At 37.5% G+C, this 26,040-nt stretch overlaps 2 protein-coding genes across 4 annotated transcripts; both read right to left on the bottom strand.

The window, feature by feature from the left end:
• Positions 1–81: 81 nt before the first annotated feature.
• On the bottom strand, positions 82–7,567 carry cnstb (consortin, connexin sorting protein b). 2 transcript variants are annotated; one of them, XM_057353422.1, is made up of 10 exons: positions 7,371–7,567; positions 5,194–5,417; positions 4,804–4,913; positions 4,385–4,415; positions 3,944–4,030; positions 3,349–3,454; positions 2,871–2,892; positions 2,498–2,797; positions 1,048–1,180; positions 82–949 (listed from the first exon to the last, which is right to left on the bottom strand). In XM_057353422.1, the coding sequence occupies exons 2-10, from the start codon at positions 5,378–5,380 to the stop codon at positions 738–740; spliced, it is 1,188 nt and encodes a 395-aa protein (XP_057209405.1). In that variant the 5' UTR covers positions 5,381–5,417; positions 7,371–7,567; the 3' UTR covers positions 82–737. The 2 variants fall into 2 exon arrangements, with proteins under 2 accessions (XP_057209405.1, XP_057209406.1); XM_057353423.1 differs by having other exon boundaries at positions 2,498–2,779; positions 7,371–7,566.
• Positions 7,568–8,462: 895 nt separating this feature from the next.
• Positions 8,463–25,354, bottom strand: kif26bb (kinesin family member 26Bb). 2 transcript variants are annotated; one of them, XM_057352428.1, is made up of 16 exons: positions 24,919–25,354; positions 24,641–24,775; positions 24,069–24,419; positions 22,945–23,316; positions 19,856–20,010; positions 19,441–19,612; positions 17,996–18,193; positions 16,854–16,947; positions 15,864–16,126; positions 15,376–15,559; positions 14,478–14,613; positions 14,222–14,381; positions 11,408–14,138; positions 11,102–11,271; positions 10,359–10,509; positions 8,463–10,206 (listed from the first exon to the last, which is right to left on the bottom strand). In XM_057352428.1, the coding sequence occupies exons 2-16, from the start codon at positions 24,641–24,643 to the stop codon at positions 10,007–10,009; spliced, it is 5,340 nt and encodes a 1,779-aa protein (XP_057208411.1). In that variant the 5' UTR covers positions 24,644–24,775; positions 24,919–25,354; the 3' UTR covers positions 8,463–10,006. The 2 variants fall into 2 exon arrangements, with proteins under 2 accessions (XP_057208411.1, XP_057208412.1); XM_057352429.1 differs by having other exon boundaries at positions 25,054–25,354.
• Positions 25,355–26,040: the final 686 nt, after the last annotated feature.

The raw sequence follows: 26,040 nt of genomic DNA, 5'->3' as shown, positions 1-26,040 counted from the left end.
ACAACTCCTGTTATTATTGCTCTACAATCTTTGTTGTATAATGCTAAGTTCATGTTCTTTCAATTGTCCCACATACACAAATTCTGTTTAAAAGTTTAGTTGTTTAATGATATAGCACCAATATAAAGTGCAACGTCAGAATAAAATAAATATCTGTATAACTGTAAATACAAGAAAGGCATGTATAGACCACTTTGCAAGATGTAATCACTGGTCCAGCAGCACTTTCAATTTTATTTTTTATTCCTGCATGTATAAATACATTTGAAAGATAATAGTATAATGTACTGATGAGTTTATAATGTTGTATCCGCTTGTGCAGTTTTTAAAAAACTGAAACCGGAAGTTCTTCTGGACCAGCGTTGTTTAGATCTTCCGAAATGTTCTATATACTGTAGACAGCTTCACTATTTGTAATGAGCAATTTGCTATTGACTCACCACTCATGTGGAAGTGTTTCTGGCTCAAAGGCAGCTCATTAAAAGCACATGGTTATTTATCAAGGGAATGGCAGTGGTACTGTATATCTTTAAGCCTGTTTTAGTACCAACACCAAGTACCCAAACCTGTGCATTAGTGTGCTAGGAACACTGTGCGATTTGTATAGTCTTACAGGTATATTAAGGCCAGTCTGGTAATGTGCATTAGTGCATTTTAATGTCAAGGGGAATACTGTTCTGTCCACTGACAGTCCAAGGAATAAGAGTTGCACCTAAAGTAGCGTAAAATGACTATTATTATGATACAGTGGAAGAGAACCACCGTGTGAGAGTGTCCACTCCTCGTCGTACAGGTCCAAAATAAAAGTCCACGTTTTGAGAGAAATCGACACACGCATTGGAGGACGCCTCTCCAACGAGGCAATATAGTGCAGTCCAGCCCATGCTGATCACCACGGTAACCAGACACAAGAGGAGAAGAATGAAGCAAGACTTTCTAGTCGACTCTTCTGTAAGTATGAGAAAAGTAGGTGTTCTTACATTATTGCAAACAGAGAGCTGAATATTTAATTGGCTTGTGTAGTAATGTGTTCACAAAAAGTCATACCTTGATCAAAAGCATCGTCTGGCTCTCTGAAGTAAACTTTGCGTTTGGAGTTCTTTTGTGGATTGAGACTTTCTGTTCCCTTGACGCAAGCTCTCTTCTTTAAAATAGAGACTAAGCCATTTGAAGGAAACATCTAGAGAGATAAAAACATAGAAACTTTTAAAACAATACTTTTTTACAAAGAAATTTAACAAAACAGAATTATGTTTAAACAGGTAGCAATTGATATATCATCTCTTGATGGTATTAACGGCAACAACTTAAACAAACGTTATGTGGCCCAAACTTAACTTCCAGTAGACCTCCACAATAAATCAACTGTTGAGTAGTTTTAATATAATTTAATACAATTAATATTCAAAAAGTATTCATATAAATTAAATATAAAATAAATGGTTATATTGCAACCAAACACAGCCGGGAAGCTAACTTTGGGCCAGGTGCGTGTGTTCAACGAAACCGTCTATAAAAACAACAGAAACCATCACAGAAACTGTAACGGATTAAATGGTTATAAAGGGAATTATGTTGGTTTTAATGTAAATGTAATGGTTTCTACTGGTTATGTAAGACTTTATTGGTGGGATGTTACCTGGCGAACCGGAACCAAGTGGACACCATTTAATTCTAATGGAAAAAAGGCCCAAAACACTACTTAGGGATTTTGTAATGTTTTAACGGTAAAAAGCTGATGGATCATAATGGTATTTATATTGGAAACCATGGGATGTAATAACAACCAAACACCACATGGGGGGAGTATGCGCAACACCGCTTTGAATGCAATTATTCTGATAACACTCTGGCTTCCTGTTTACTTGTTTGTTTATTTTTTCTAAATGAAAACTGCTTCGGTGTCATAATGTACTGTAACAAACTAGTTTTCCTAAAAATTAAATCAAGGGTCAAAACAAATGGTCAAAGTCAGGTCACTTTAAAAAGGGGCTTAACAATTGCAAACAAAGAAACACGACATACTATGTAATAATAATTAAATTGCAATTTGTCTATCAGAAAGTATCTAACCTCATTCAAAATGTGTCTAACAGTGTTCTGATGATAGTTCTGACTGTTTTTTAAGACGACCACACCCAACAACTTGGGAAACCTCCCGTCATTAAACTCTTGCAGCTGGCCGCTGTAAAACTGTGGATGACATCACACTATTTTGAGTTTACAAAGCAGAAAAACCCGTAGCTAAGAATTGTATCCTCAACTTTAAGAACGTCCCATCTGCTTTTCCAAAGTCGTATTCAATTTATTTACGGTGCAAATATATATAATTAACGTAACTGCATATTTAGTCCCTGAGGAGTACAGATCGTTCAGTAAAAGGTTGACTTGTAGAAACTGCATAAAACGGCTGGTGTCTCAGCATGCTGTTTTATTCCAAGGGCAGATGGTAATATGCGAGAGATTAACATCACCCCTACGGTGAAATCCCTCTTACCTCCTCTATCTGAATGAGTTTGGCCAGCTCATCCACAGGAACTTGGCCATCCATGGCTGTCTCTTCCTGAAGTTCCTCATTCCAGTACTCATCTTTCTCAAAGTCTTCCTCCAGCTCCTCCCCCTCCTCGTATTCATCTGGCTCCTGTTCAGCTTCTCGCCGTGGGTTGTCACCCGGCCGGTTTTCTTTAACGGTTGAGTTCACTAAAGCATTCTCTTGTTCAGAGCCTCTGTGATATATTACATGGGCTGGGCTGCTTTGTAGCTTTGTGTCATTAGTGTTCTGCAACAACAAGCTGTTCTAAAACAGGTTTGCTTTTTAACAGGCTTCAAAGTACGTACAATTCTCTGGTGGATAAAAAACAAACGTTTACCTTTTCTGCAAGGAGGTTTGGTCTGAAAGAGAAAGAAAAAATAGTGTATTTTGTAATTAATTATTATGTTAATAATAATAATAATAATTATTATTATTAGTTATTATGTAATGTTATTTAAGGCTTTGCTAAATGTTTCATGTAAATAGTAAATACATTTTTTGTTTCAATATTTACATTTTTTGTCTCAATATTTATGAGGCTTTAAAAATAATAAACTTTAAATAGCGCCAGTAGTTTCAGTTACAGTAGCTTCTTCATATGCGTACAAAATAAAATTGACAATATACTGTATCTGAAAAACAAGGACAGAAATTCCAGTCACACTGTACAAATTCTGTGATGCATTTTTTTCAAACATTTTTTATGAGTCCTGGTACTGTCAGGGTGGAGTATTATAGGAAGGACATTTTTTATTCCTTTCTAAACCCCCAAAATCACTGTTAATTTTGGTCTATAAATTGACATGCAGTCTTACCTCTGATGTGTCTTACAGATGTGACTCAATGAATTCAAATGTGCTTTCTCTCTCTCACTTACAGGAGAGTTGCTTTTGGTTTGGATGCTGGCTTTCCACTGGGTCTCTGAAACCAAAAATAGAGATTTAAGGCATTTAAGTCAGGGCTTTACATATATGCATATTACAAACCATACATATTTACATATCTGGAACATATTTCTTACACAAAACAACAATTTGTACTAAAATCATGATTTATCACAGCTATGTGACATTCTTCAACTTTGGCTTTTATACTGACAGTCCGACCTCTGTTCTTCAAAGATATTGATGAAGTAACAGATGTGCATACAAGCACAGTTGGGAAATGAGCAGTTTCCTGAGATCAAACCGTAACATTTCTGTTTACTTAAATTGCTGTTTCCTTTTGAGGGATGAAACTAGCTATTAAACGTTTTATACAGATTTTTCCTATTCGTAAAAGGTTCTCATTATTACAAGATAAGAAAATACTTCAGGACATCCTGTTACATGCAAACAATGTGACCTTATCTAGTTAAAACTATTTTTTAACAAATAGCCATTTGTATGATCAAAATTCTCCTATGCTTACCCCATTGCTCCTGTATGGAGGCAAGATTAGACACAAGTCTCTCATGGTAGAGCTTCTCCAGAGTGAGAAACTCGGCTGCCCAATGAACTACGACAATAGTTTCAAGAAAATAACACTTAAAATCTCACTAATTTGATACAATATATTAATATGAGTATATATAAGAGCTGCTTAATCATTATATCGTTTTCAAGGGATCATTACGCAAACCTTCTCGGGTGTTCACAAAATAAATCTTTTTATCATTGTTTTAAATTCTCAATCAACATCCTAAAAGTCAACATGAAGAGACATGCCCTAATGAACCCCCTGATGAGGTTATTCACCCTGGTGGTTACTATGGCAACCGCATCAACAGGGACTGCTAAGCGATAGTAAAGGAAAGGCAAAGAGGAAACAGGTTGAAATCAGGGGCAAACTGGATTTAATGTGAAAGGATACAATCCTCTTCAAGGAAATAGGCCTCTGCAATCTGTTTGAGGAGAAATAAAAGTATAATAGTATGTATGTATTCACTCGAGTTTATCCAATTACAATCCTAATGTGAAAAAAGTTTATGCAAGTAAATTGCTTGTTTGTTTTCGTTAACAGATGCATGGGGTTTAGTTTTAAGATACTGTATAATGGGTAAATATCATCAAAATAGACATAGCTCTTATAATACAACTAATTCACTGGCTTTTTATAAAATGTTACCATTTAACACTTCCAATGGAGAAGAAGCTATATTAACAACAGGCAAAAAGTCCAAACTAAACAGCATGACCGATCATGTTAGTGAAGCCTTTTTTTTTAGCCTTTGTTGTTGTTTTGGCTATGGCCTTTATATAAGCCTGACCTTTTCTCTATAGTGCACACACCTGGTGTAAGGAATGAGGGAGGAGCATGTGATCATTATCTTCAACAAGAGACTGCAGCGAAGCCAGAAGAGAAGGACTTGGCCCGGGTGGCACCATTCCAGAGAGGCTGTCTGAAAAGATATCATATCATTTAATCTAAAGAAACATGTTTCGGAATCTTGTTAACGCATTCACTCTACTCTGAATATTGCATTTCTGTATTACACGTTACTATCACCTCAGGACAAATCATTTATGTTGTTTCTCATTGGATAAAAGCGTTTTCCAAAGTTTATGGATAATAATTTCCCCCAAATTACACTACAATACTTAAATGAGAATTAACACAAAAATGAGAACAAGGAAGTATGTTTGAATGTGTGTAAAATTAATGCGAGATAGAACACTTACCATGATCTAAAGAGCAACTATGGCTTTTTAAGGCTTGTGTGTTCCCATTCTCCAAGTCGTGTTTAACAGTGTCGAAGTCCATAGTCTCTGTCTCTTTTAGCTTGTTCTGATTCTCATCAGAGATGGCTAGGTGAAGTCTGATCTCTTCTGAAGATTCTGGGTGAGTAGTCCTGCTCATCTCTTCCATCTCTTCCTCGTCTCCTTCATTTCAGGCTTCTTCATAACTTTGATCACAAATAAGATTAGACTTTAAAGAAGATAAAAGATTAAACTTGACAAATCATTAAAATCCTATAAATAATTATAAATAAAATCTATAAAAAGATTAATATACTTTTAGTGGCTTTTATCTGTAAAACAGTGCCTAGTAATTGTGTTCATGTCATTGATATGGCAGCCATCCTAGACTATCAGTGCTGATGTGTAAGGAAAAAGCATTAGTTTTCAGTTACCAATGTCATAACATAAATATGTTATTTACAGTAAATCATGATTTCTTTTTCTCACAAATGAAAGAGGCCAGAACTGGGGCTACTGAGATAAAGCAAGTCATATTCAGTTGGTCATGTGATCTCAAAATGTCAGCCCCCATAAATTAAGCCGCTCCCGCTGTAAAACCCACTGTAAAATAATTCAAGCTACTGATATGACAATAACCCACAGAAACAAGTACCGAGTGTACCTTAAGCTTAAAACAAACATCTGTTTTTTAAGTGTTTGCATGCACAACTGTCCCTTATTTTTACGTTGATAATATCTGGCATGAGTGTCTCTACTTCACAATAACCATGTGTCTTTTTTCATAGGAATTCAGGGAAAACACAAAGTGGAAACACAGGTTATGTTTAGCAGGAAACACATTTTAAGATGATTTGCGCTGTTAGTGCCACTCACTTCAGATATTCGTAAATTCAGTGGCGAGTGCGAACCGACCGGTGTTTTTAAACACAGCCAGTATTAGCAGTGATGCATTATTCATGGCATATGCACGGGCTTGGGTTTTGAAAGTAGATAGAGATAGATGGAAAAAAGAGGGAAGTGTAGACGCGTATCCACATTGTAAGAGTGTCACTAGCAGTGGTAACAATGATGAGGTGGAAAATGCTGAAAGAAAAGCCGAGATGCTTCTTGACATGACCACAGGTAGCCTGATTAGTGTCAACATGAACCCTTATGAAAGGTTGAACATACAACAACAGGGTGATAAGGGTGTAACAATACTACGATTGACACTGATCCTGGATCATTGATGCAACTAGACCATCTGTTTAAGTGCTCTAATTGCTTTTTTACATCGAGGAATGTGAAGAATGAACAGACAATTGTTTTACTCACCTATGCATTCAAGTGCTTTCATTTGCATTGCTTATCATTGTCATAACAAATCATTTCAAAGAAATGACTTAAAACAGAAAAAGGCTACTAATAAGCTTCAAATATGCATAGATTTCTTATAGATTAAAACATAAGCAGTTGCAGCAATGTTTAATAGCATATGTTAGACACAACTTGAATCTGAAGATGAATTACCATGAATTAAAATAAATATGACAGGCAAAGTTGAACTGTGTGCAATAGACTACGTTTATGTTTAACAGCAGGTGTTCACATGACTGTGTAATAACTGAACATTGACTGAATCATAACCAACTATATTTTTACACAATTATTTTTTTAACTAAATGCATGGTCCCTGTTGGTCAACTCTGAAACTTGTTTTGCAGAACTAAAGTTTGTGAATCCACACAATTAAAGCGTCTGCCTTAAGAAAACTAACCACGGTTTAACTATAGTAAAAGTGCAGTAATACGTTTTCAATGGTTACACTATTTCTAGTCTAGTGAGAGCACAGTATATTTGCGTTGCTTTGCTTCAAATTCCATAGTTTACTGTAGTTACATCATGGTTAATTTTCGTAAGGCAAACACGTAACGTTAAATGGCAGAGTCAGAACCTCTAAACGTGGATTTTACATTAATGCTTCCATTGGTTTGGTATGGTTTGGTTTTACACACATACCACAAACACACCTGGATCCCAATTCACAGTACAAAAATGGTCTAACGTTAGCCCTAAAGAAGTACGTAACGTTACGTTGTCCTTTAGTATTTCGTTTTCATTCAAACTCATAAACAGCCACGCGCCATAAGCCACCATTGAAACGCTTTCATACTTACTTCTGGTTTCTATATTAATGTTACAGCAGTCCGCATCTGCACAGAAGTCCACTTTTCCATATCTGTTCCCAGAGCTGAAAAAAAAGCGACCCCAGATCCTCGTGTGAGAAATGAACACCGATCTGAAATCAGTTTCGATAGCAAGCCGTCGCGTCGCATCTGTGCAGTTGTTTACGATCCAGACCGGGGCGTTTCTTAAAAGGTTTCGGCCTACGGTCTGGGGGGTGTTTGGCGCCACCCATCGGTTAAGGAGCATTGGAACTGGGATGTCTTGAAAACAGCATTCAAGTTCCTCAAATAGCCAGTTTCTATTTATTTGCCTGGGTGCTATAAAATTCTCTTTGAATTGACCATGGTTTTATTATAGTTAAAGTGTAGTTACCATGTTTTTTGCCATAGTTTTACTGCAAATATTGTGCTGTAATTTAATTGCTGTAATGGTTACTATGGTTTAAACCATGATTACTTTTCATAAGGGGTAGGAGGATTTAAGCTGCAGATATCATAAATTATTTTTTTTTTAAAAGGACTGCCTTGTCATATATAAAGATGAAATATTTTTTTATATTCATGTAGCCTGTGAAAATTCACTATTGTACATATTAAGTGCATTATATTACTTGTATGCAAAGCAGTTTTCTCAGTGCAAACAATTATCCACTTTAACTAAATTTATGATAAATGTGTGCATTCTCTCCTTTTCATAAATCATTTTTGTGCTGCTGCTTGGATAATGAATTGTTCATAAATATTTTAGGACAATACTGACAAATCGAAACTCTTCCTTTAAAATAAAAATAAACTGAGCTAACATCACAGTTGTGAAGGAACACATGGCCATAGATATTTAGGAACTGGAGCAGAAGGAATTTAATGTCTGTCCTGAAACAGAAGTCACTGCTGTGGATTGCTGCTGTCTGTAATGACTTCATAATAATGTCGTTTTCTTCCTACTGTGCCATTGAACTCTCAAGGGGCTGCAGGTCAACACAGCTGAGTAATATGTGCTCTGACAGCACAATGGGCATGTAAAATGACCGAATGTGTCAGTAATCATTGGTACAAAACACACATACAGAAGTATTAGTTTTATATGTAGTTTATTGACATTCTATATTGTTTCTAAAAAACATGTTTCTCAGCTGATGATAACAGTGGATGTTGAACATTTGACTAAAAAGTTTAAAACTTGATTAAAATAAACACAGAACAGTAAAGTCAACACCTTATTTTTAGATCACAAATAAGGGTCGAGGAGCATTAAAATATAAACTGCTTCCAAATTATTTGCTCTTGGAGCATCAGCAAGTGCAACCCAATACACACTGGGTGTTAAAAAATGACAGTGTTTACTACCACCTTGTAGGTAACACGGTGAAAGTTGCTTGTGTTGAAGTGAGGCAAGGCATGATGACTGTATAAGGCTTTTGACATCATTTTTAACACTGGCCCTGATTTAGACCATTTAAACCCACGCTGAACGCAATTTTTACAGTCGTAATTTTAAATAGTATATTGGCACCACAACATGTGTTATGAAGCCCAAAATTATGCATTGTAAATGAATACATTGCCGAAATTTTACAGCAACTAGTTATAAATTATAATAGCGCTTGCCTCATTTGATATTCATGCACATTGTAGAGTCACATAAATGTTTCAATTCAGCATCTGAGAGAAATGGTTAACTGAAGTGATCAAGAGTTCATTAGATTCATCAGTCACGGTGACATTTACACAAATGAACAAGCCGTTATTAACACAGCTTGCATGCTTGTTGCGTGATTTACAATCACTATTATTAACCCGCAAATAAGAATGTTAAGGCAATGTTTTCAAATGTACAGCACAAAATGTTGAATCCTTAAAGGGACAGTTCTCCCAAAAATAAAAATTATGTCTTCATTTACTCACCCCCATGTTGTTCCAAATCTGTATAAATGTAACTTTTTTCCCTGATGATCACAGAGAACGATTTTTGGGGGAATGCTTGTAACCAAACAGTTCTTGGCCACCATTGACTACCATAATAGAAAAAATGACAATGGTTGTCAAAAGCGCCCCAGAACTGTTTGCTTGCCTACATTCTTCAAAAGATCTTATTTTCTGTTCAACAGAACAAAGAAATTTGTAAAACAATTTTTTCTACTATGGTAGTCAATGGTGGCTTAGAACTGTTCATCAGAACAAAACAAAAAAAAAATGTATACAAATTTGGAACAACTTGAGGGTGAGTAAATGAAGACAAAATTTACATTTTTGGGTGAACTGTTGCTTTAATACCCAAGATTAACTACAAACCTAGGGTCAGGTATGACCTGTGTGAAACATGGGATACAATAAACCAGGGTTATGTTAACTCAGGCTTAGCAGTTTCAAGTGTCAAATGGCCAAACCAGTGCTTCTGTCCATTTCTTTTGTCCTCATATGTGAACCTGCGATCCATTATGTCGAGCTCTCTTCATGCTAAAGCTGTCTCCAACACAAGAATCTACAGGAATCTACAGGTTTTTCAAGTATGGCCTGATCAGCACCATAGGAATCTTGCATATTTTTTGTGGCGGTTTACAGGCATAGTTTTGTATACAATTTGTATTGCATAACAGGTTAAAGTGATCATTTTAAGTCATTGCATGCTATATTGCTACAAACCCTGTATGATCTACAGACGGTCGATGCCGGGACTTTTGTCTTCGCTTGGGTTTGTCATCAAAGCAGGTGACCATTAATATATGTGATTTACAGAGGTTAACATGCCGCTCTAGCCGTTCAGTAACCACCTCCAATGCCTCTAAGTGCTCCAGGGAGTCTACTTCAAATGTCTGCCACAAATCAACTGCAAAATACATAACATAAAAAGCATAATAAATATTAATAACGCACAGTCTGGAGTTTGAGCATACAGCCATAGACAGTCACACAGTTCTCTGTTTCCAAATGCAGATGTTCAGAGCTGTGTTTTTTTATAAAATGCTTTTAAATCCTTACATTCACGGGTCCATTTTCCAGGGTCCACCATCAGATGTTGCTTGGCAAGTTCCAACTCCCGCTTGAGAACAGTGTACTTGGCTCTCACCTCAGCAATCCTCTGTTGTCGATGCTCCAGGAATTTCAGCTTTGCGCTAAAGCGGACCATACGCTGGAAATGTGAATGAAAAAAAATGTTTTCTTTTGACATCAAATAACGTGCTATTAAACAGGATTTACCTGACTTGAAATGTAAGCAATTTCAGCTGTACAGATGTGGCTATTGCAGTCAAAACTTGAAATACAAATTCTCAGAGAACGTATTCATTTCCAGTGCACTGAGCCATCTGTTTATACTTTGCTAAACCCCACATCATATAGTCCACACAGCAGAAAAATATCTGTTTGTACACTTTTTCTGTTTTGGATTACGTATATAAATGTGTAGATTGTGTGAATTAAAATGCACAAAACAGATGCAATAATAACCAACAAATGGAGAAGGGATGGTTCTTCATGGAACTATGGAAAATATGGGAAAAAATGCTTCAAAAACTTGAACAGACAGCTCATATGGGTATTTAAACCACCAAATATTGACAACATCTTAGTTTTGTGTCAGCCATCATAGTGCTTTGAAAGGGAGGGGTAGAGTGAGCCGTTGGTTGCAATTCGCAACCTCACCACTAGATGCCGCTAAATTTCATACACTGGACCTTTAAATGGATACTTGGTTACTAAATTATTATTATTTCAAATCTCACCTTATTCCCTGCCCCGCCTCTCTTCTGTATGGCATTTACATGATCAATTTCATAGACCTTAATTTCATAAGATTCAGAAAGTCCCCGATCCGCCCATTGCATTTTGGGTCCACTTAAGGACCTCTTCAGTGTCAGCAGGCTGTCCTGAGATAAGGCTCTTGGACTTGATCCTGTGGACAAAAACACTACAGTAAATGTGATGTTGGGGCTTTAAATCATATTGTTTTCATAGCCTTGACCCTACCCAAATCTTTTGCATTATCATCATTCTTATATCTACAGACCTTTATTTTGCTAATCCCTCACCTATGTTGGTCCTCTTCTTGTTACTTCTCACTCCTCTAGCGGCACTGAGGATACAGCTCTGATCACTGATGGAGTTATGTGTTGAACTGCTGCTGATCGTAGCTTCGCTGTCTCTGAGCATACTGTCATAGCCGCTACTCACCATACTGCTCCTGTTATAAAGTAAGGCTGTTTTACACATAGCGGGAGGTAGCTCCCCGCTAAGAACACTGGTGGTATCGCTGGCATGGCCACTACAGTGGTACGGTTTCCGTGGAGCTGTGATCCAGCTGTACGGAGACGGCAAAGTGTGAGTTGAAGGCTTCGTCATCAGGTATTCCTCAGTTTCATCTAAATCAGAGCCACCTTGGCTAGAATTGTTTAGTGAGTCTCTGCTACTTCTTAAAAGTTCAATTCTTCCCTTCAGAGGTAAACCTGAAGACTTGGTGGAAGGAGCACAATGACTTCGGGATAAGGAATGGGTTGACCAGGGGCTTTGGTTACAAGATGAAGAGTTACAAGAAAGGCTTGGGCTTCTGTTGATTGACTGATTCATAGATTTTGGGGATAGATTTTGGCTTGAACTCTTGGGACTGTTGCCTGGCATCCTGTGGATCTTTGAACTGGGCATTTTATTACTAACTGTTGGGTTCGATCTACCAGTTTTGGATGGCTGAGTGTCATTTGCATCAACGTCATGCATTGGGAAGAACGTTGGAACTCTTCCGAGACTTTTACTGGCTCGACACATAACAAAGTGGTCAAACTCTTCTTTAAATCCAGCTGCGTCCATACTGCTTGAATGAACCGGCATATTGAAACGATTCTCTCGCTTGAGTCTTGGTGAGGTACAAATACCCTCCAAGCTTCCTGTTAAAGGGTAACCGAATGAAACCCCACTTTCACCTAGGTCTAAAGTATGGCTCCTGCCGGATAACACTTTCAATTTTGCGTTGAATAGCTTGCCGCTGTCGTCGGCGGGAGATTTTGTGGTCTTATTCTCAGCAGACAGAGGTTGTCTCTTGTTGAGAGTTGTACTTCTGGATATTCCAGATTCTGTTTTTTTCTCGATCTTCCTTTTTTCATTTGGGCTATTTTTAGATGTTGACGGGAGGGGTACGTTCTCCTTGGTCTGTTTTTTTATGACATATTGCTTCCTCTCAAGTGTTTCCTTTGGACCGTGTGGATTATTGAATTCCGTGTGTAGATGTGGGACGTCCTTTAAGTCTTTGCTTTTGTTTGTAGCGTCACACTGTCTGGGCGTCAAGACCTCATTGTGCTTGGAATGGTTATGGCTAGGGTCATCCTTGCTTCCTGTAGCGATATCCTTCACATCTTCAGTTAGAGGAACATCTGACCAAGCATCACGCTTAAGTAAGACTTCTGAATTAATGCTGCTCACATTGTTGTCAATATTACTATTGGTTTTTGTGGGTTTGACATGTGCTTTCTCTTTCAACATTACATCAGATGATGTCATGGCGATTTCATTCTCCGAAGTTTGTTCTTCAGTACCTGAATTAAGAAAACTCGTTGTATGTTCTTGACCCACACTGCCGATAATCCTTACAGGAGGCCGACCTCCTGACATCAAACTGTGGAGAGAGGGTGAATTGTGAAGGCTTAATATTTTCGCTTTTCCTTTCTCGTTGGCCCCATTTATAGTTACTTCTTCAACCACGGTGTACACAAGCTCATCCTGCCCATTGAGATCCAGTGGCTGCTGAACTGTCACAGTAATAGTGGCCTTCATCTCTCTGTGTTTTAACGTATTATGTAAAACGTCTTCATTCACAGAGGCAAAAACAGTATTTTGGGAACCAGACTGGGTAGACACGGATGAACAGAACGAAGAGGAGGACGTGGATCTTGGCGCACTCTTACCAGCAGGAGAAATTCGTTTATCGGGTTGGATTGTGGAATCGTATGATGGCATGCTTTGGTCTTCGAATCTCAGAGGCAGTGAAATGGACATCATGTCTGCTTTTTCAGTGTTGGGCTTAGATCTACTGGAGGATAAGTCATGGACCATGTGGTCACATTGCTTGACAGCGTCTAACTGTGGTGAGCATGTCTGAACAATCAGAGAATCGACTGTAGTTTTCATTTCATCATTATTCTGAATGACTGCGAATCTTCTTGGAGAGCTATCAGATTCTTTTTTATTAGTCGCTTGAGCTTCCGTCAATATAGATTTCTTCTCGGCATGACCTGAGTGAGGTGCTTTGCTGATGGTGCTCGCTGACTGAGCCTTGCATGGATCCATTCCAACCAGTCCTGTTCTTTCTTTGTCTATATCTATATTTCCCAGCCGATTCTGGAGTTCTGCAAACGTGTTGCACTTCAGACACTCAAAATCCGATCTTTCTTGCAATAATGTGGGTGTTAACTCTTCCTTATCTTTTTCTTTTGACACCTGTTTCATGCGATAGCCCAGTGGCGGGGAGATATCACACAACTTCATAAGAGAAAGCTTCTTTGACTCCAACTTGCTTTTAAGTATGGATGGAATAATAGGCAAAACCTCTCTGCTTCGGTTTGTGACCTCTTTATTCAGGAAGCTTGGAGAATCCAAGACAGAATCGAAAGATTTGGCGCTCCCAGGACGAAATTCTGGCTCAGCAAAGAAACTAGGAGAGGACAGATCCTGATCCAGCGTTCCAGTAGATTGAAATGTTCTTAGTCTGGTGGAATGATGAACTCTCCTCTCAGTCCCTGAGCTTCCTCCTCCGGGGGAGCTTGAAGAAGATTTCTAATGACAACCAAAGAAATGTCAATATTCAAAGCACTAAAAACATGTCCACAATTAATACTTGAATGAATAAATGAGTATACCCTGGTCCTCTTTTGCAGTCTTCGGATGCGAGATGCGGTCTGCATTGTACAGAGGGTTTCAGTGAGGTCTTCAGATGAGGTGGATATATGGGCGATAATTGTGGTGGTGCAGTTGATATTGCTTAGAGCGTCTTGCAGGAGCATTGCTAATTTACTTCCCCTGTAGAGAACAAACATACATTAATAATGTTTTTATCTTGTGTACTATTAGTAAATTAAATGACACCATAATTGAGATTTAGATTTTTAGACATACTTATTCGGGACATGCTTATGTCTGTTAAGCTTGGCGATGATAATGTTTCCGAGATCGCCGAGACACATCCCAGAATCCTTTTCTCCCACACAGCTCCCTAATGAGATCAGGCTCAGCTTGCTTTGATCCACATTCACTATGGAAAATTATGTGAATAAAAAATCATCAGAATATTAGGATATTAATATTAATAATATATTTACATACCATATGTAAAATTTGTTGTTATTATTATTTAATGTTTAGCACCATATCAGCAACAAGGCTATTTTCATGCAATAACAAAAACAAAGTAAGGAAAATCATACATGTAGTATAGGGTGTCTCAATATACCAGTATTGTCAATAATCATGATATTAATAACCATAATGTTATTTCTGCACATATGACATTATCACTAGTATCTGGCTGACATGGCAACAAAATAAGTTTTGGTTTTGCACTCATTTAATATTTTGCCTTTGAAAGCTACAATGGTCACAAACGTTCTTTCTCTCTGTCTCATTTGCATTATGAGTATGATTTATTGGCAAAAGAGAAAAAAACGAACAAAACTGAATTATAGATGAATTTGACTGATATATATTATTTATTTATTTATTTATATAGAAAAAAAGAACATTTGAATAAATATTGTCATATTTCTGAAAAAATCTGATAGTGTGACAGTTTAGTAAAAAAAGACAATATAATTTTAATAAGATTTAAGCAAAATGAATGTCAGGTAAAAATGTCACATCATAAATTCAAACAGAAATCGATTACAAGATGCTGAAAATAGACATATGACATTTCACTCTACTGGGTCAGTGCTGCACGAGAAGGGAAATGCTATCCATTAGGCCTGTGAATGGATATTTATCTCTAGACTGCAGCCATAAAATCAGCTGAACTCACTCCCAGATTTGGTGCTGGTCCCTATGTGTTGTTGGTTGACATGCAGGGTGAAGAACATGTGACAGGAGTGTGACGGTGTGCTTCCACTGGTCCTCATCCCACTGTTGCGAGACGCAATCGCTGCATCTAGTAGGAAAGCAGCCCTTTCTGGAGTTGGAGCGTTTAACACACTGTGGTTGCAGAGCTGGAATAAAAACAACACAATTCAATTATAAGACTCTTAAGTAAATGGGAATGTTTCAATTAACATACCAATGGGGCTTAATTTAATTCTGATTGATTTGATTCCCCATTAATACATCTTGAGTCTTAAGGTACAAAATACCCTCTATGCTACCTGATGAACACAAAGAAGTCCAGCATGCCATGTTATATTAATTGGGCACATCATATGCCTAAATATATACTTTATTATATTATAAATATAAATAAATAATATATATATAAAATAAATATATATTTTCAGCACATTCAACAATTGCCTTCACCTGTGTTCCATAGATGGGGTCCTCTACGAGGTAAGCATCTGGTTTATAGGTCTCTTTACAGTTGTCTGCATCAACTTCAGAGAGTAAATCCCTGATGGCATTGTTTTCCCCACAGATCTCTACAGCTGTGACTGAAACTGAGATGTTAGCCCATGTCTTGTCTCTCTTCCTGTTAATGAGCTTGAAAAGCCAAGAAATAGCACAAGGAATGACTCCAAGGGTTTGAGCACAACCATCATGGCCAATCATCGTGTAAGACATTCCTGTAAAGCAAAACAAGTGTGAGCGCTTTTCATAACACATCGTCAAACAGAAAAGCGATAAATAAAACGAGAATAACAAAATAACAATTCACAGTTGTTTTTGTTGCCATCTGGAATGCCAAAACCCGAAGCATAAATTATGCTTAAGTGAGTGGCCGTGCCCAATGCCTTTACGAATTGGGGTGTAAAATGCGTTATGGCAATGTCATCACCAATTAAATGCAAGGCACTTTACTTCCAGCCAAGCATGGGCCGGTTTAAAAGATTTATGAGTTTTGGCTAAGAGCCAGGGGCCAACATGAAAGCCGGGTAATTCAATCTAGCTAAAAGTCAATGATGTCATGCTGCACGTTCCACGCAGAGATTGTTGTCGCGATTTTGGGTGGATGACTATTAATAACCTTAAAAGTGGATGACCCGCTATGTAGTGCCTGTGTTGTCTTTTTAAGTAATGGATGCGCATCCATTAAGGGGCTTCACAAGTCAGCGAGACAAATAGCTTGAACACCTTCAGAATATAAACCTTTCTATGAGACACAGACCTTTGGAAAAACTTGCCGGATCATAATTAATTGATTTACCTTTTACTCATATAAAGTGCTAGTGATAGATAGAGTACACCTGTAGCATAAAATATCGACAGTATAAAAGATTGACCATTTCTGTTTTTATTAAAGAAAAGCTTTATGCCAGCTTACAGCAAAAAGGTTTAATATCAGTCACTCACCCGAGCTGGTTTGTCCAAAGCTTAAAATGCAGCCATCAGCGCCAGCAAGTACACACTGCAGCAGGTCACACAAGCTGCTCTCACAAACTTCAGCCTGAAAAATATTAGATTATTAGAAAAAGAATAAAATATTGTTGTAGTAATTTAAAACAGTATATATTTTAATAAAATAGTTTCTTTTAAATTATAATGTATATCATATTTATAATAAATTAAAAAGTTAAATATTTAAATGATTTAATAAAATATATTCAAATATAAATTATATTACATTTACATTGATCTATTTAGCAGACACTTTTATCCAACTTACAAATAATGGAGCATTCAACATTTTGTATTAAATGCTATATTATATCATATCATGTTATATTATGTTATATTTAGGGCTGTCAAATCGATAAATCGCGATTAATTGATTCCAAAATAAATGTTTGTTTGTATATAATATATGTGTGTGTGGTGTATATATTTATATGCATATATAAATACACAAATATATAAATTATTTAAGAAATGTGTGTAATGCATATTTATAATTATGCATAATGTAAATGATCCTGAAACATAAATGTATATATATATATTTATGGAAATATTTGTTTTTTATACACATGTATACGTGTGCATTTCTATATACTTTCTATATAATTTACACAACACAAACATTTATTTTAGAATCGATTAATCGCGATTACTCGCCCTGGTTATTATAGTATAGTATCGTATAGTATCGTATAGTATATTTGTATTACATTTAAATTGCAATAGCCCTCTTTACCTTATTTTACAATCTTAACGATCTGATAACATTGATAAGGTTTACAATGCCCTCAACTTTTTATATCGCTGGTACAGTCCTAATTTGAAGGACCTGCCGGGAATGTGTCTTCTGGCATGCAGCATTATTACCGGGAGATGATCTTGAATTGGTTTGGCATCAGGCCAAAAGTACATCTACTGCTTAGTGAATTCAGGTCAATTGATCGTACTGGATGAGTATATCCAGATATTGAATATCTGCACTCAAGTAACCAAATCTGATGTTGCATGTTTGAATATTATGACTCAGATGGGCTCCAGACACAAGACAGATCAGTTTTCAGGATATAATATGGGACTAACAAAGCAGTGGCTCTGACCTGGGTTGAATCATGGCCAAAGGCAGCATCGAAGGCGAAGGTCTTTGGAGAGAAGGCAGTGCCAGTGGACTGTGTGTATGGCTCGCTTGTGGTTACATTCAGCACTGTGATTTGTTTCTTCCGAAGGTCCAGTTTGACAGAGTGGAACTGTGAGGTCTCTGAAGGAGAAACAGGACAGACTCGCAGTATCACTTTGACCTGGAATTGGGAAAATGATATAAGAATCATTAGGTCAGTTTGACTGAAGGACAGAACATCCCTGTTCCTGTAACTATAACAATATAAGTAATGTTAAACACTTTTGGTCTTAAAATATCTGTTTTATGACGTCATTGAATATAAAACCAGGTTAAGGTTAATGCTTTGTCTGATATCTGATGCGTTTGTCCAGTGATATTATCTTCTCTGTCCTGAGTCTGTCAAATCATATTTACGAGAAATGAATTATTTAGGAATCCATTATCTCTCCTACACTTGCTGGATGTGCAAGGCTGAGTGCGATCCAACTGCAAGGTGCTACCCTGAGAGCAATATAATTTGAAACACAAGCTCGGTTCCATCATTGCGAACGGTGGAGAGTGAAGTCAGGGCAAACTAAATTGATTTCCCTTCCACGAGAAGGCGGTGCAATGGAATGGGATGGCCATTAAGATCACATTTAAAGGTTATGTAAGATGGAGAAGATTCTCTACACGTGAGGCAGGTAGAGATTAGACACGTCTCAAGGACAAAGTGAAGGACATCTTAAACTATGATAAAAGCAGTAAAATAAGCTTGCAGGTCCTAGCTAGTTTAAAGGTGGTTTAGATATTCGTCCAGCTGGTCTCCCAGTCTGACAAACTGACAAGTGCCAGAATCCCCTCTGAAACCATCAGACCAAACCAGCAAGCATGAGTAGGTGGGAGACCACATTTGTTTCATATTTTTTTAATGCAGGGATATAAGATTTTACATTCAAATTGTTTTTCTGTTTGCTTTGATAAAATTATTCTAAATCACAGATTCTTAATAATAATATATTAAAGGTCCAGTGTATGAAATTTAGCGGTGAGGTTGCGAATCACAACCAACGGCTATATTACAGAACTAAGATATCGTCACGTTTTCGCTTCTGCGCCGAAGGAGATAACGTATTTATGAATCACGCATACTACTGTAGAAACAACAAGGAGAATTTCATGCAAGGGGACCCGCGGTTAGATAGAAATAGCTCATTCTAAGGTAATACAAACATAACGCTTCATTGTGTAAGATCTTTATACACCTCTGAAGACTAGTTATGTATATTATATTGCATTTCTGTCAATAGATCCTCCAAAAAATTACACATTGGACATTTAACTGTACTCATATTGTTTATTAAATTAACATCATAATTCACCGCCTATTTTTTAAAAGCTGGCTTCCGTTTACATTTTTGTTAAGTAAATTATTGTGAGGCATACCTTCCCCATCCCAGGTGTTTCCTTGCTCTTACTAGAAGACTGAAAAAAGTTGGCTGGCGTTGGAGGAGGGAACTTCTGCAGCAGACTACTGAAGTTTGTTGTCTGTTGGGCGGCACCACTCTCCGAACACTGTCTCCCTCTCTTAACCATCACGTTCAGCTTTTGTACTGCCCTGTGAATGTTTAGTGGTTTGATATAGATTAAAAAACACTGTTAGTTGCAAACCTTAGTATAATATATGCCATTCATTTTCTAATAGTGCTAAAGACTTTGGTTAGCTTGTTTAAGTTTTCAAGAAAACTTGGAGCAGCATGGTGTCCCTTTAGCACTGGAGCAGAATTGCCCTGGTTTAGTAGAAGTGTTGCTTTATCATTAATACATAACCATCTCATGAAATGGTTGTTGATTTCATTACCTGACAATGAAAGACACGGCAGCAGAGGTTCCTGCAGGGAGAAGAGAGGACATGCTGGAAGCTCTGGATGGCTCTGAAGCGTTGTAGTTGCATAGGGTTGTAGAAGTGCTCTCCTTTTCAGGCTTCACTTGTGCATGCAACGGACTCTGGGAAGTCTGAAAAACAAGAAATTAGGTGATATTATGGTTCATTTAAAGTCTAAGCTTAATTATAAATGCAATCAAAGTGACAGGTGAACATATTTATTGAATATGTTCAAAATGCAACTCATTCAGCTTTGACTAAACAGCTTTCCTGTAGCTTAGTTGTTAGAGCATGACGCTAGCAACGTCAAGATCATGGGTTCAATCTCAGGGGATGGCATACACTCAGATACAATGTATAGTATAATGCAATGTAAGTCGCTTTGGATAAAAGCGTCTGCCAAATGCGTAAATGTATATTCACATTATATTGATAACTGTATTAGATTATGCATATTGTTATCATTTCATTTAAATTGAGTTAAATACACTGCCCTTCCCAAATAAAGTCACCACCTGGATTTAACTAAGCAAATAGGTAAGAGCCTCCCATTGGATTGGAGGTCTAGGTTCAACAACGTTATGTGCCCAAACAATGAGGTCAGCTGACTACCTGAATATACTGAATGACCAGGTTATTCCATCAATGATTTTTTTCTTCCCTGATGGCACAGGCATATTCCAAGATGATAATGCCAGGATTTATCGGGCTCAAATTGTAAAAAAGTGGTACAGGGAGCTTGAGACATCATTTTCATCTCATGGAGAGTCCACACCTTAAACCCATTGAGAATCTTTGGAATGTGCTGGAGAAGACTTTGCGCAGCGGTCTGACTCTCCCATCATCAATACAAGATCTTGGTGAAAAATGAATGCAACTCTGGACGGGAAAAAAATGACATTCTGGACATTGCAGAAGCTTATCGAAACAATGCCACGGCGAATGTGTGCCGTAATCAAAGCTAAAGGCGGTCCAACGAAATATTATAGTGTCTGACTTTTTTGGGGAGGGGCAGTGTATCGTTGTGTAAACGCAACACTGCAAAAACACTATTTCTGCGTCCCAGTTTGCCTACTTATACTATGCCCTTAAAGTATGTACTGTTTTTGTTTTGGAAAAGTATATACATTTTAGTGCGTAGCAAAACTGTTTGCACGCACTGGGACATACTACCGCGAAACGGAAGTGGCCGTAGATGACACTGTGATCCTTAAACGGATACTTCACCCAAAAATAAAATTTTTGTCATCATTTACTCACCTTCGAATTGTTCCAAATCTGTACAATTCGGTACACAGAGAAAGATATTTGGAAGAATGCTTGTAACCAAACAGATCTTGCTCCCCATTGACTCCCATAGTATGAAAAATGACTTTATCATGTTTTTTGTTGAACACAAAAGAAGACATTTTGAAGAATGTAGGACAGCAAACAGTTCTGGGGCACTTTTGTACCATTAGTCAATGGGGGGGGGGGGGCAAAATCTGTCTGGTTATAAGCATTCTTCCAAATATCTTTCTCTGTGTTCAGAACAAAGAAATTTATACAGATTTGGAACAACTCGATGACAGAATTCATTTGTCAAAATACAGCTTTTCCTTGCATTTAAGTATTTATTCATTAATTATTTCGTATGTAATGTTTACAGTATACTTACATTTATTGATTTAGCGAAGCATTTTTTATTTAATTTTAATGCAGTGTAGCGTCACTAAACTCCGCCCTCTCGCAGTGAGTTGTGGGTAATATCAGCCATTAAGTGTCCATTGATTCGAATTTTCACTGGAAACAGTAGACCATCCGGGTACTTTGAGAATACTCATTTCAGCACACTACGATTTGGGACATACTAATTCTATTTTCGAATACTATTTAGGACTGACGGCAAATTGGGATGCAGCTTATGGGTGTGTGATGCACTGCAGTCAGACTCTATTATTAGTAGATGCTACTACTTGACTACAAGCTGACTCACGTGCAGATGAAGTCATGAACTTTCTTGCATGTGTCTCAGCAAACACAAAACGTCTGCCCTACAGGCCCTGACGGGATAAGTCTTCAGTCCAACCTCATCCTGGCAGCCAAAATAAGCACACTGTATTCCTTTGCCTCTGTTCAAATAAATGCTTGCCCGCAGTCATCCACATTTCCAGAGTCATGACCGCTGAGCACTCGCTGCCTTTATGTCTCATCGATGTCTTAATCCAACCATGCGAAATAGGAGCGGCCTCCCTGCTCCTTTCCATTAAGTACATCTTGCAAGAATATAATGCCAATTAGTGCTGCGAGCAGCCCTCAGGATGAGACGGCAGTATTGACTATACTGTTACTCTCTTTTCTGACTCTTCCTTCCCTCACTTAACTTTTCTCCAGAGAGAATCTGGGATTTAATTATATGTATGTATTATTTCCGCAGTTTCTCATTCCATAAAAGCACGCTGCCCTTTGCTATTAGTCATGCGTGGTTACCATTCCAAATACAATACTACAAAATGAATCTATTCTACTTTTACTCCATGCAATAAAAAAAATTTAAGCTCCACTTCAAGTGTATAAGCTGTGAGTGAGTCCACCTAAAATGTTGGTGTAATGAAATGAGGCTGCTAATGGACTGGTTTGCATGGACTTGGCCAGCGCTGCATAAAGATCTTCTTGTGCTGATGGAGCTGTCTAAGACTTCCACGTGATGACCAATCTCATAATGCATTCACATTTCAACTGTATTTACGATCAAGCTCTGTGTATGAATATTTCAATGGTCATTAAATATTACAGCGATATAGATCACGCTTCTTTTTTGTTGACAGAAAGCTCTACGGCACAGATATGTTGTGGGCTCAGCTATTAACCAAGTCGTGTATTCACTGCCTATTGGTTCTAATTGAGGCTGACTGGAGGGTATGTCCTGATGTTTGTTTAGAACACACATGGTCATAAATGGTTTGATATCTCCTAAATTATGCACATGGATCAGACAATCAACATACAACTTGGTATCCTATGAACATCACATTGGTCTTCAATGCACCAATGATTACATTCACAAACATTTTTTAGCATCCTACCTTTTGAGAGACCGAATGAATTCCATTGCATGAGGACGTTAACTGTAGGGCCTCCAAATGTTGTTGTTCTTTAATCCAGCAATCCGTTGCGTCATTGGCGGGCCTCTGGTGGGGTTTTGACCCAGCAGGTCGGTGGCGTGAGCTTCTGGGAAGCGTTTGTGAGAAGTCTAAGCTTGTGGATGAGTTATTGGCAGAGGAAGAAGCGGTCCATATGGCCCGGTCCTGGGTAAGGATCGTGCGGATGGCTTCCTGCTTCAGCTGGCTAAAGTGAGTGGAGCAAATGCTACAGCGCCCATCCACGTTGCTCCAGGCATCTACAGCGCCAGCAGGTGTCTTCATGCTCTCATAAAGATGAACGGGGAGTTTGGGATCCTAAGGCAAAGAGAGAGGAATGTTGTTGCTGGACGTTAACTCTTTCACAACTGAAACATATCCAGACACTTACAAAGTACACTTCTTACAGAAAATAATTAAATGTTTTTAGTCGATTAAGTTTAGATCAAAATGTCCATGCTTTTCAAATCTTAGACCCCTTTTGGTGATTTGGTGATCTGCAAGACTTTACTGGATAATTATTTTAGAGCGCCAGATATATTATAAGTATAATGACACCCACTCCTGTTGCCAAGTCAAATTCCTTGTGTGTGTAAACATACTTGGTAATAAAGCTCCTTCTGATTCTGATTACTAAAAAAACAAGCGGTCCAGTAACCTATTTTCCTCTACCACCAAATACTGAGACACATGCCATCCACAAATGCATCTCTGTCTAAAATGATTACATTATCTTTTGATTTACATTAATGTTCCCCTCAGCAGAATCTGAGTTTTTATATTCCACCCATTATGCGCCATATCCCGGTGTAATGAAGGCACACGAGTGACACATGAATCACAGACCAATTGCAAAATCTAATCGATTTAAACTCGTTTCAAGGGAAGAGAAAAAAAAAAGACGTGGCTCATATGTAATTGAAATATGAGAAGGACTATGGCAGATAGGGAAGCATATGTCCTGAATGCCCACGACATTTTAATTTTTTAGTATTTCGATGTAGTGGGAAGCATGATCATTATTTATTCTTTTAATAAGTTTTGAAAGCAAGTAAAAGCAATTCCCTTACTTTGGTAGAAAGGTTTCCGTCAATGATTTGTTTGAACGCTTCCCCTTTAAAGATGTTGAAATAAGAGATGCACTTTTTGCACAAATGTCCCGCGTATCTTTGCGTCCCGACGGACCTGATGGTGTTGTATTCTCGGCATCCATTTAACGATTCTTTGGACCATTTAGACCGCATGAGAGTGTGGCTGAGGGGTGTAGGAAGTGAGCCCGGAGTGAAAGGAGCGAACCCTGTCCAAGGTGCTGTATGGGAATCGTAAGAGCCAGCGCCTTCGGGCGAAGGACGCTCGACGCTTAAAAACTCCTTGTGTACTGCATGACCCTTAAACGGAGGACTCATGTGAACGTTGGTCATCTGTAGAAGACATAAACTTGAATTTAACCTTTCTTGTAATCTCGATTTTATTATTTTTTTCACGTTTAAACAGCGAAAAGTAGGATAATCAATTATACATTGCTTTATAAATAACGTAAGTTATTATTTAATAATAAAGGAATAGAACACATTTAGCAAATTATGAATTTTCTTTATCTTAAACTATAAAGTACATACACTATAGAAGGACACATACTCACCATGCACCGTTGACTGTCTGTTGTTTCAGAGCACCTTGTATGATTCCTTATATCGAAGCGCAAAGAAATTTGTATGGAAATCTCATGTTACACGACGACTTTCTATCCGGTCCATGGTAAAAATGACTCAAAAATCTGAAAAAATAAATACAACTTCACTTGGTGTTAAAAAACCCACGACCTTCTCTTGTCACATGCAGTGACTTCACGCACCTCGCGCCTTGATATGTTTGAAGACCTTGAAAAAATGTTAGTCCGATAAGAAGTGAATGCTTTACCTCTGTTTAGCCAAATTCAAAAGATATTTGGATTAAATCATCCCATGCGAGTTTTTCTTCAAGTTATCGATGTTTTAATGTACATGGCTAACTTTATTCTATAAAAAGTGCATGTATTGTAAGGTGGTAAAAAACCTTTTATGTCTCCTTGGCTTGTTGTTGTATTATGTCTTCATCTTTTTTGTTCTCTGTTACAGTACCACCCACTTGTCATTGCTCTAAGGAATAGGGATCAAAACCACTGTTGTGGTTACCGTAATGTGAGATTGATCATGAGATGGCGCCACCTATCGACTAACATTCAAAGCAGCAAATGTCAGTGGGCTGACCAAATGATGGATAAGCTATACATTTTGTAAATTCGTGTTGTACTGCGAAAAAAAGAGGTGGAAATATTATTTTAATTTTGGTAAATAAACTTAAACCACAAATCTATGTTCATGAATTGTTCAAATAAATTATAATATATATTAACAAATAATCCAAATCTATTAGGTCAAATAAAATAAGACAATTTGGGACGTTGAATCTCTTAAGCCAGTGGTCAGATTCCCTTACTTCCAAGACATGACATAGGCCTCAAACCGTGCTATTATGGATTTTGTACCAACATCTGAAATCCATGCCATCTTGCGTACCATAAAATGTAAAAACAAATGTAAGCATAAGTGTTTTAATGTTAATATTAATTCAGAATATAGTGAAGCAAGAAAACAAAGGCAATACACAACCTATATTCAACTAAAATACACTACAAGACTTTTGCTCAGATTTTCAGTCTGGACTTGTTGCAGAAAGTCTAAACTAGTCTGCAGATTTTATCACATAGTCTGCGATGCCCTGTTTTTCAGATTTTAAAAGTCGTGTATTCCAGCCTTAAGGAACGTGCAAACTAACATTTAGCCCATTACAAAATATAGATTAGAACCACAACAAACGAAATCATGAAACACTTTTCTTGTAGCTTTAGTGTTTTTCAAAGTATTTACGCATGCACCAATCTGAAATAAAAATACACCCAACAATTAGGCCTAACAAAATATATGTTTTGTGTATAGTTTTATAGGCCTACAGTGTAAAATGTTTAGTTTTACTGATATTTTGGCAAAGAACAGATTTATA

Source organism: Triplophysa rosa, linkage group LG15 (genome assembly GCF_024868665.1).
Source record: "Triplophysa rosa linkage group LG15, Trosa_1v2, whole genome shotgun sequence".
NCBI classification, from domain to species: domain Eukaryota; kingdom Metazoa; phylum Chordata; class Actinopteri; order Cypriniformes; family Nemacheilidae; genus Triplophysa; species Triplophysa rosa.
Note: the sequence above shows the minus strand (reverse complement) of the source record. Positions and strands in the feature narration are given on the sequence as shown.